We start from the raw sequence: 11560 nt of genomic DNA on the forward strand, positions 1-11560 counted from the left end.
AGGCTCATTTTTGGTAAAAGTTTCATTAAAGCCCAAGTGCCCTGCTGAGTCAGGCCAGGGACGTATTTTACCTTTCCTTTGATAGAGTTGCCTGTGCACATTTGTGGAAGACACACATTTGACTTTCAAAGAGAATCTTCTGCACTCGAGTCTGTTAACATTGTCTTTCTTGTATAGTACGGATAGGGCATCCTTAGGTTTACATGAATTCACCCCAGAGAATACTGGGGGTATCTAGAGAGGGAGGATAGAACTTCACCCTGGAGGCTAAAGGTTTTGAAGAAGTTCTTTCTGTCTTCTGCAGCCATTTTCCGATCCCTACTGTTCTCCCCGCCTCCCGTCTTGTTCATTTTGTTATTAGGAAGTGAGGAGTCCCGAGGAGCAGTGCATGGAAGCCTGTCTCAGCCAGAGGCTAGCGGCAGCAGCTATGACAGTGAGTGGGAGCAAAATTAAGGAGCATTTGTAAAGATAGAGCAATATTCTTACTTTAAAAAAATCCCTTAAAAAATTTTTAAAACAGAGTTTTAGTTCAGCAAAGGAACCAGCCCACATTGTGATAATAAGGTTGATACCCATTTAGACTGGAGTGAATTCACAGCTGTGCGTGGAGAAAACTCATGCCTCTCCTGACTGCCTGAAGGTCATTTGTTACCTGAACTTTGCTTAATGAGCATCAGAGTTATTTGTTTTGATACATCAATAATTTTAAATTGGACTATAATTATGAAAAAATGTTTTTTATACCCCAAATTTTAATTTAAGGTCCTTACACTGCTGGTTTTTACTGGGAGAAAATATATTAGTATTTTTGTTTTATTTATTAATAATAAGAGTGTGGACCCCATTGCATATTTGAGGAGAACAATCCAGATTTTTTGTTTCAATTTAAACAAAAAGAAGATAGAGAATAATCAGATTCTCCCTTATTTATATAAACTCCAAATTGCTTTACTTAAATGCTGTTTCTCTTCTTATTGTAATTTATCCTTTCTCCTAAAGTATAGGGCTAGTTAAAGTATTTTATTGTCTAAATATTCATAAATGAGAGAAATATTACCTGAGATGGTAAAATGTTATTGCTTCTGGCAAAAAAAAAAAAGGCCAGTGTTCATGAAAATATGTATTTGTATTCATCATTTTAAAATAACTTGAAGGAGGAGGCACATTATTATGTTTGAATTTTGTTTTAAAAAAATACATAATACAATTCAGTGACTTCTGTGTCCTAGAGCTTTAAGATTTTGTGTCATAAACGTGTTTCAAGAATGGTTACCTCTAACAGCAGCTTTAGAAATGTCAGTTTCTTCATTAACAATTTTATTTTCAAACACAATTTATGGTTTACAATATGGTAAGAGATTTTTCTCACTGTGTGATCTTTCAGAATGCTGTGCCTGGCAAAATGGGAGCAACTTTCCTTTAATATCTATTTAGACCATTTTAAAAACATGTATAATTTTCTTGATACACCTAAACTCATTTTGACTAGTTGGGGGTCTATTGTGTAAGAACACATTCTGAAAGCTTTCAAAATGTGTATTGTGTAGGTTTTCTCAAAGAAAGAGAGGGGGTGACGGGGTGGTTTTCAAGAAGAACAGAGGCCTCTAATCCTTTTATTTTTATGCAAGGCATAATTTTTACCAATTGAGAAAATTTGGTTATTTGCTGCAAGTAATTTTTTCCCCCACAAAATGATAAGCCTTAAAAAATCATGCATATTCTGGCATTTCAAAACCGTCCCAGTACTTCAGAATTGTACTAAAAATTAGTTAATGTAGCCATGATATTTATGGCTAGCTGCTTTGTCCCTCCCGTTCATAAAATGGACAGTACTCCACAACCTTCTCTTGTTAGTGTTATATTTGAAGTAACCTTGAATTTTGGTCCATTCTTGAGAAATATGAGGGAAGCAGGATTGACGGTTACCTCTCGAATATCTATGATCTAGTCAAAAAAGGGATATTTTTAAGGGCACACTACAAAGAAACTTCCCACTTATTTTAAATTTCTGCATTAATAAAATCATAGAAGAGTACTTTTCCTTTTTCAGATACTAAATTTTACACGTTACTCTTGAGATTGCACCTTTTACCAATAGTAATAAATTAGGAAAATGGGTATATTTTTTTAAAGAGACGAGAAGAGGAAAAATATTTTTTCTGCCACAATTAGAATTGATTATTAGGGAAAATACTGAATTGATACCTACAGCAAAGACTTCACGTTGCAGGATCCTGATTACATAATAAATTCCACGTAGTGTTTTTAGTTGCAGTGAAAAATTTTAAATCTAGATTGAAGGAGATCAGCAGTGGTGTTTAAGAGTAAAAAAAAAGTGTAAAATGACAAATTAGGATGTTAGTGATAATAATACTACTTGAACAGAGTGATAACTATTGTTAAGTGTCCTTTGTAATGTGACTATTCCAAATTTATTGAAAGGAAGATGTACTGTAGTACTGATTATTGACCTGGATTTTGTGATACCCTATTACGCCCCACCTCAGCCCATCACAGTATTCCTACTTTTCTATGCAAAATTAATTTCAAAATTCTTGAAATAAAAAATTAAAAATCTACCATGGAATATTTTTTATCTATCACAAAAATTGAGGGAAAAGCTCAAAAGTTTAAACCAGCTATAGTAAAGGCTATGTATTATCAATGGCAGGAAAAAAAAAAGATATCCATGTAAATTTGAAGTTTGTTTTAATTGAAATACATGGCGGGGCGCCTGGGTGGCTCAGTCGGTTAAGTGCTGCCTTCGGCTCAGGCCATGATCCCAGGGTCCTGGGATCAAGCCCCGCATCGGGCTCCCTGCACAGTGGGAAGCCTGCTTCTCCCTGTCCCTCTGCCTTCTGCTCTGCCTATCTGTGCTCTCTCTCTGTCAAATAAATAAATAAAATCCAAAAAAAAAAAAAAAATATATATATATGGCAATGAAATAAAAACTGGAACTTGGAAAAAAAAAAGAAAACACTAATTTTTAAACTGATCTTCCACACAAGTAACTAAGCCTATAAACAGAAAACCTTTAGGATTTATTATTAGATGTGGTAAATATTTTGTCCTAGATTCAAAGAATGTTTTGTACATTTCAGAAAAGAAGTATTGATCTGTTGCTTAGTGCATTCATTGATTAATTATGGGTGACCATGCTGCCCCTCACCCTGGTACCATTGCTCTTTTCCTGGCCAAGGGAGGCATGAGGCAGAGGGAAGGCACCCATCATTTGCCCGTGCTAGGCAGCCGTGATCGGGCTTACACGTACCCTTCCGACTGCTGTGCTCGCCTTGGAGGTAGAGTGGGGGTGCTAGGTGGGAACAGAGTCTCCTTGGTGAGGTGGAGTTCCTGTAAAGACTTCCGCCCCCAGTAAAGAATCACTGATTTATTCCAACTCAGGAGTAGTTGGATAGGAACTGTCATGAGGTACTTTGACCAGGATCAGATGTGATGCATCTTTAGAAGGCTGCTCAGTTGGGATCTCTTTAATTCCTAGTGGAAAAGACTTTGTGTTTTGGAATGGCCAGGGCTCTCCTGCCTAGAGAGTATAGGTAACAGGCTTTAAAAAGCAACACATTTTATTCCTTGCTTTTCAGAATATGCGTTACTTCATCGCTTCCCTCCAGGAAATGAATGCCTGTCTTGTTGCCATAGCTTACATTAGGAGTTACTGTTTTAAATTGCACAATAAAAGTTTTGGGGAGAAAGATTTCAGTGCCTTTGTGAATTGGATGTGTTTTACCAGTGGGAGAGTTCTGTTGTGACTTAAGACTGAAAGGTAGATGTTAGCATATTTTTGGACATACTAAAAAATGGACACAATTTCCTAAGATTTTCAGGCTATTAGCCATTACTTTTGTGTAGGAATTTAATCTCCACAAATCCTCATAGTCAGTTAGATTTTTAAATACGAATAAGTATATCATGGAAATGCTTATATATCTGTTCTTTAGTTTTTTTAAGTTAATGATTTGAATTTCTTTGTTTTTTTTTCTCTTCAAGGTTCAAAAACCAGAAAGAGAGTCCAGAAGTAAATCAAATGCTGTCAACCGACTTTCCTTTTCTTCCTGTCATTTGACTTTTTCCTCTTTTTCTATTTTAAATGTTATATTTTCATGTGAGTCTTTGAGGATGGGGCTGACCATGAAATACTATGTCTTTGAAAAATATAAACTTTTTTATTAAGTAAATACTTTGCACAATTTATTAAAGGCTAATTATAAAATTGAAAATCTATAGGTCATACTCTTTCAGCTGATCCCAAGCTGTATGTGTTTGAGGTTCTGAAGCAGCTGTAAGAAAAACCACCATGATGTGCACTTTCTAATCATTGTCCATTGCCCCGAGTGTATAGAAATGCTTGGCAAAATCTTCCCCTTTAAGCAGATATACAAACCTTAAAATAAAGGTCTCTTTTTGCATGATACAAATACACCATTTGTTGTGGCCATAAGATTTGGATTGCATTGGTTCTGTTCAGTTCCACAAGCATTTATTGAGCACCTGCTGTATGAAGCAAGAGGAACAAAAAAGGGAAAGGGTTATGAAAGCAAAAGTGGGGTACTAAGCAGGTCTGTGGGAGACCAAACCCACGTATTTGAAAGTGAGATTGCAGAATGACTACCTAAGCATGCAAACTGTATGAAAGAAAATACGATAAAGTATCCAGTGGTAGCATGATTACAGATTTATAGACTGGCTTCTTTTAAGGAGATCCTGTGAAAAAAAAACAAAGCAGGCTTATTGCTCATTCACAGGAGATTATTTTTCTTCTAAGTGTCGTTTTTGTAGCATATGATGTCTGTGCAGTAAACCAAAGCACTCGAGAGTTTTAGTGATCAGAGATTTTCAGATTTGAACTTTTTATAGTTTCCCTGGTAATAAAAGCTTGGGATTTAAACTATATGAACAATTTCAAGGTTTACTTTGTTGCAGAAATTGGAATTGGGTTGGATTTCCCAAAGGGTGGTACACCTTACCGTTTAATGGCACATCCCATCTTTGTAGATGACATAGAGACACACTTTTATTTCAGCATTTAAGCATGTATTTTAATATGTGTTCAGAACATAAGTAGCACATGAAACTGGTGATTTCTCTGTTGCTTAGGACAAGCTTCAAGGAGGTATTTCTGTATTTAAAAAAGTGAGTTGATTTAAAGAAAATGTTAAGTAATAGTACAGGTGGAATGTCAACATACCCCAAATTGTCAAGGTGGAACCACGTTGGAGGAGCTCTGAGCCAACACTGAGACTCTAAAACTTTGGCCCCAAATGTGGGTGTTTAGGTGTCACATGGAATACGTGTCACTGTAGTGGTCAGATGTTGAAAAGTGCAGACCAGATCTGCAGACTTTCCTTTGAAAGTTCATCTTTTAAATGCCTCCTGAAGTTCTTGAGCTGTGTGTCTTTGCAGAAGAGAGAACTAGATTTTGGGCAGAACCTCCTCCTGTTTTCTGTAGAATGTTGGATTTTCGTGCTCATCAGTGTTATGGTCCCAAGTTTATTTGTAACACCTAAATCAACTCTCAAGTTCTGTTTCAAACACATTGATGCTTAAAATAGGATAAAATGTGTGTGGTGTGTTTTTGTGTATATGCCTTAGCCTTTTTTATTTTCCAAAACACAAAAACATAGCAAAACCTGTTGGTTAAATATTAAGAAAACAGATATTTCTTCACATATTGTTTTTAACAAGTGCTGGCATTTTCTCGAATGTTACTCTGTTGGCAGGGCTGCGGAAATTAAAAACTAGTAGCCATAGTAGCCAGTTGGATGCATTGGCTGCATCTCCTTACTCCGCTGCTCTTCTCCTTCCTACCTTACACTGGGTTTTTTTAGGCTCCCGTTATTTTAAATCAGTGATCAAATAGCCTCGTCATTTGGCGTTATGCTTTTTTTTTTTTTTTTTTTTGCCTTTTTCAGTTTTGTACTTACTATTTTTATCTTGCATCATTTTTGTTTCCTTTCCAGTCCGTGTTTCAGTGGACTTTGCCAGTCTTTGTTCCTTCATAACCCAGCGTCCACGTTCTGACAGGTGTTCCTGGCACCATGCGGTCCTGCCTTCTCTGCCATTTTCCTTGGTTGTTAGTGAGCTGAGATGGTCTGGTCTGCTGAGGATCGACACCTGTGCTGGGCTCTTGTCCTTCACACCGTGGGGGCAGTACGTGCTCTAGATGTTCTAGAAAGCAACCGATACATCTTTGGTAACCAACTAAGCCCTGAAGTAAAACAGCTTCTAGGTGTTCTTCAGTAGTGATCTCTTAAGACAAATAAAATGCTAATAGGCCAGAGCTATAAAGCCTCAATTATTTTTTTGAATTACTAAATTAAATGTGCATATGAAGGCCTAAGTCGCATAGCAATAAATTAGTGGTGGAAATATAAATAAATTATATGTATTTATGTGTATGTGTTTACATGTGGTTGAGCAATATGTGCTTGATTATCCCTTAAAATGCTATTTTGTTGGCTATATTCTTGTGATTACCAAAGTTTATTAATAATACCTGGTCACTGTAGGAAATTTAGAACACACAGAAAAGTATCAAAAGACAAACCAGCCATATTACTCCCACCCACAGGCAACCACGGTGAATGTCTTGACACATTTTCTTCCAGGCTTTTCTATGCATTTTTATTTCAAATAATTATTATACTTGATATAAAACTTCATATATAGCTTTTTAAAGCTAGAATTAAATACTTTCCATGTTATTATAGATACTTCATGAATATAATTTTTGTTTCTATAATATTTTTTCTTGTGGATTTATGACGCTTTCCTGACCATTTCCCTAATATTGGACATTTAAGTTGTCTTTGGTATTGGGATATTATAAGTAATTTTTTTTTAAGTTTTTTTTTAAGTTCATTCAAGTAATCTCTACACCCAGTGTGGGGCTCGAACTCACAACCCCGTGATCAAGAGTTGCATGGTCTGCCAACTGAGCCAGCCAGGAGCTCCTATAAGTAATATTCTTGATTAAACTAGGCAGAAATCTTTGTCCACATGTGCGAATATTTCCTTAGATTTTCAGAAGGGAACCACTGGGTCAAAGACTATGAAAATGGAAGGTTACTGATGCATATTAACAAGTTGCTTTGCAGAAATCCACCAGCCAGCACTTTGCCCAGCAAATCAGAGTGCACAGCTTAGATTTGTCATCCTTGAATATTACTAATTTTTATCATTTGATAAGGTAAATTTTTTTTAATTGCTAGTGAACCTGAGCAATTATTTTTTATTTGTAAACTAATTGCTCTGTTTTCTTCCTGGTGTATTTGATTGTACTGTTGTATAGTGATGATCTTAACCCTTGGTTGTATTTGTTGCTGACTTTTTCCCATTTGTTTTTTGTTGGTGGTAATATTTTTTATTTTTGTGAAATTTAATATTTATGGCTTTAATCTTTTGATCTTTTTCATTGTAATTTCCACCAGTGTTTTAAAATATTCCTCATCCTGAAATCAGAAATATTTACCATAGCTTTTTCTAGGCTTTTTGTCTTAATGCTCCTAAATTTTTCATCCATATGGAATTAGTTTTGGCATATCTATGCCAGGAGGTAAGGATCACAATGTATTTTTTTTTCCAAATAGCTAACCGGTAGCTCCAGTACTTTTTTTTTTTTAAGATTTTATTTATTCATGAGAGAGAGAGAGAGAGGCAGAGGGAGAAGCAGGCTTCCAAGGAGCAGGGAGCCCGATGTGGGACTCCATCCCAGGACCCTGGGATCATGACCTGAGCCGAAGGCAGACACTCAACCATCTGAGCCACCCAGGCGCCCTCCAATACTTTTGTTAAATAAATCTTTCCCCAGCCCCTTATGCCCTGGTTTGTGATGCCTGCCTTATTATATATTAAGTTATTTTACCAGGGTGTGTTTCTGGACTGTCTGTCTGATTTCATTGATCTGTCTGTCTGTCCTTATGCCAGCACCACACATTTGTAATTAATGCCATTTTACTTATTCTTGTCTCCTAGACCACATTAACAGAAATCAAAATGAAAGAAAAAACTCACTTATGAGCTTACTACACTACAAAAATCAAACTCTTGTTCTTTGGGTAGGATATTTTTTAAGTCCTGTTATCATGCCTTCGTAATTTCTCATAATTATAGCAGTTGCATAGATAAATAAGGTTTTGTGAGTTTTGGTTTCTTTTAAAGTTCTACAGGTATTCTATACCCCTCATTCATTAAGCTCTGCTGGTATAAGGAGGACAAGGCACACTGAGGAATCAATACTGGAAAAGGGTCTCTGGGTACATAGCAACAGCCTCACACATTGGATCAGTGATTCTTTGCAGTATACCGCTGACCAGGTGGTTTAGGCAACTCTGTATTCTTGGGTGTGATTTTGCAAATAAAATGTTTACCATTTCCACTGTACTGAGCATGTATTATTCATATAGTGGTGAGCTTTTTATTATGACAGTAGTGTTTTGCAATTTGTGAGTAGCGTTCCTGAATTTTTGTAATTTTGGCTCAAGTTAACCTGTAAAATTTCTGCATTGAGCAAATTATGGTTTTATTTAAGTGAGCCACCATAAATGATCTCTGAAAATTCTTTCCTCTTTTTGATTTAAAGTGCAGCACTCGTTAGAAGTCTGAATTATCGGAAGGATGACTGGAAATGATCTGTAAGATAACTTCTGTCCCTGGTACGCGGGGGTGGGAAGAAGTTCCAAGGGCCAGTCCAGAGTTTGCAAGGGGAAGAGAGGGGACAGTGGTCTGAATCTGTTCCTGCTTTTCTGTAGGTTGTCTTTCTGCTGCTAATACCTTTCAGAAGCGAGTGAGGAGTGATCACAGTCATATACATGAAGACCTTGTAACAGCCAGGCTAGTTTGTTTAAAAACTGAAAAATTGCTTATTCAGTAATTCTTTCTGACCTTGACACAAGAATCTTAGTACAGAAGTTCACGCTGATCCTTCTTGGTATAATTCTCAGATGAGAGCGATGCCCCTACATGCTTTCCCAAACTTACTTCACGAGGGTCCAGTATGTGCTAGCACTGTATAAATGTCAGAGTTGAGCCACTGAAGGGTCTGCTAACTCTGAACACCGGAAAGTTCCAGGGCAATAGATCACAGGGAAAGTTACAGTTGGGTAGTACATATTGATTCTATTGATTCCATTCCATTTCCCAGTGAAGGGAAAAGGGAGGAATAGTTCTTGCACTTTCCTAGATAGAGAAATGTGCCTAAGATCCCTAAGAAGAGCTCACCCCCCACCCCAAACCGGGGAAAGAAAACTGTGTTCTTTTGTCTTCTTTTATTTCATTAACTCGTCAGAACATTTTGGTGCTAAGGCGTGAGTCCATTCAGCTGGAGAAGTATTGTGCACATCCTGATGGGTTTAACACTGTAGTTGCAGAGCTGTGTGATCTGGTCCCACGTGCAACAGCGCACCCCCCCCCCCCCCCCGGCCCTTCAGGTTTCTAGTCCAGAAATCCTTGGCAGAGATTGAAAAGCTCATGACAAAGATACGTAATTTGTCCTACCATTTGTAATTTAAAGAAGGATCATTTAGACATCTCTTAAGATACACGTTTAGTTGTGGTGGGTTTTTTTTCCCCTTTTTTTAAAGTTCCTAACCAGGTTTTTCAAAGAAGTTGTCTGTATTCCAGGTGCTGCAGCCCCGAAATAAGTCTTTGCTCTGCCATGCAAAGTGTTCAGAAAGCAAAGGTGGCTGAAATTACATGAAAATGGCTTCCAAGGCCCTGTCTGCTCCTGTAGAGGTCAGAGAAAGCACAGCCCGCAGAAACACAATTCGAGGTCAAGCATCCCAGACACCTGCTGTTCCCAGTGAACTGTGTGATGCACATAGAAAATGTTTGGAAGCGAGGGTTGAGCTAAGTGAACAGTCAGGATAATACCTGGTTGGTCTTTTAGCGGCAAAATTGGGGGAAAATATGAAACTTTTTAAAATGGTGGGTTTCTAATTTTTTTTTTAAATTTTTTTGGTGTTATTGTTGCTATCCCTATTTGAATGTAAAGTTCCTAACAAAAGAAGCAAGCTGCCTTTAGACTGCATTTACTGCTCTTGATGACTCCAGTTGTGTGTAAATATTAGAAAACAGCAGGGTCCTACATTCCAGGAATCACTTGAGCAGTGCCACGAAGACAAGTGTCCTTACTGGTATTGTAGTCATACTCCCAAGCTCGCCCGCTGTTTCTAATCTGTGCGCACAGCCGTGAAAAAACTGGACTGACATTTACAGGCGCAGCAGGGAGACACTTGACTAGGGAATGTTAAAGACTCCGGTACCTCCGATTCAAAGTGGCCACCACGCATGATAAATCTTCACAGGAGAGCTAGTCTGCACTTCAGCTGATGCCATAATGAGGGTATCTGTAATGAAGCAAAGAAGTAGAACATTTTTTTCCCTAAGCTCAACTTTTTAGCAGTCAGATATTTATTGTTGTCTTTTTCAGACCTAACCATCTACAGGGAGACTCATTCTGGGTAGGTGAAGGATCTTTTCCTTTCGACCGGTGCTTTTTGGAGGGCCTCTTCCTTCCGTGCTCCGTCCTCAGTCCCTGCCAGGGCTATACCGGAACTTCCCTCAGTGAAACAGCACTTACCCATCAGCTGTGAATAAAAATGAAATTTCCTGGAATCTGCTCTAACTGGGATGTAAAAGAGGGTCAGTTGCTTTCTGACTCGAGTCTGACAGACTTCACTCCCGGTTTTGTCCCAGGGAGCTGCCAGATTTGTATGCCATAATACCAGTAATGCAATTAGGTTTGCTGCACATTGTCTGGTTGACTTCTCAGTTAAGAGTTTCTTTCCCTATGGGAATAAGACTAGACAGACTGTCATTTGCTATTACTAATTCTGCTTAGCATTATCACTGGGGCTTTTTTTGTAATTAGCTATCTTAGTTGGCTCTTAAATTTTAATAGCCAATTGAAGCTACATTTTAGCCAAGTTCCATATCTAAATTGCATTCAGTCCATTAACAAAGTTGGTTAAAAGGCTATTAAAACAAAAGCCAATATATGGTGGTTCGCACTCCCCACGTTTGCCGCCGCAGCAATGCCGGCCTCCCGCGCGTTCTCTGAAGGAACTCACTCTCCTCCAGCAAAGTTACACACAAGCTGGACTGAACTTCCAAGTGGCAAGAAATTCATGTCGACAAGATTTTTGTTACGTTCACATATTCAAAAATGTCACCGCTCACACCCGGTTCCTTTTTGTGAGGGTTCTTTTGGGGTTGGGCTTTATTTGCTTGGTGGCGACAGAGGGGGGAAGAAAGGGGCATTTAGTGTTCCAACTGAAAATTGACGGTTTTTGAAAGTGAATAATTGAAATGATGTTTTTCTCCATTTCAGCTGATCAAAATTATTAGCAAAACCATCTGAGGCACCTTCTGGTAGAATTGTAGTCTTGCTGGGTTTAGTTTGTAAAACATTCTGCCAGACATTAAAAAAAAAAAAAATTGTAGCCGAGCCAGCACATAGGCTCCGAGCGCCCGTTGCCTAATTGATAGTCCCCATTGTCATTATTTTTAAATTCAGAAGACCATTTCTGACGCTAACACCCCCACC

At 38.0% G+C, this 11560-nt stretch overlaps 1 protein-coding gene across 4 annotated transcripts in view; it reads left to right on the forward strand.

The window, feature by feature from the left end:
- The window catches only part of VRK1 (VRK serine/threonine kinase 1), a 93903-nt gene extending 85506 nt beyond the window's left edge, over window positions 1-8397 (forward strand). For 3 of the 4 annotated variants that reach the window (XM_078054183.1, XM_078054186.1, XM_078054184.1), the window contains exons 13-14: window positions 362-433; window positions 4006-8397. In XM_078054183.1, the coding sequence (XP_077910309.1) occupies window positions 362-433; window positions 4006-4037 (104 nt within the window). In that variant the 3' untranslated portion in view covers window positions 4038-8397. The remainder of the gene's footprint in view (window positions 1-361; window positions 434-4005) is intronic. The other variant, XM_036104716.2, reaches the window with a different exon arrangement.
- The last annotated feature ends 3163 nt before the right edge of the window (window positions 8398-11560 follow it).

Source organism: Halichoerus grypus, chromosome 8, assembly GCF_964656455.1.
Source record: "Halichoerus grypus chromosome 8, mHalGry1.hap1.1, whole genome shotgun sequence".
Lineage (NCBI taxonomy): Eukaryota > Metazoa > Chordata > Mammalia > Carnivora > Phocidae > Halichoerus > Halichoerus grypus.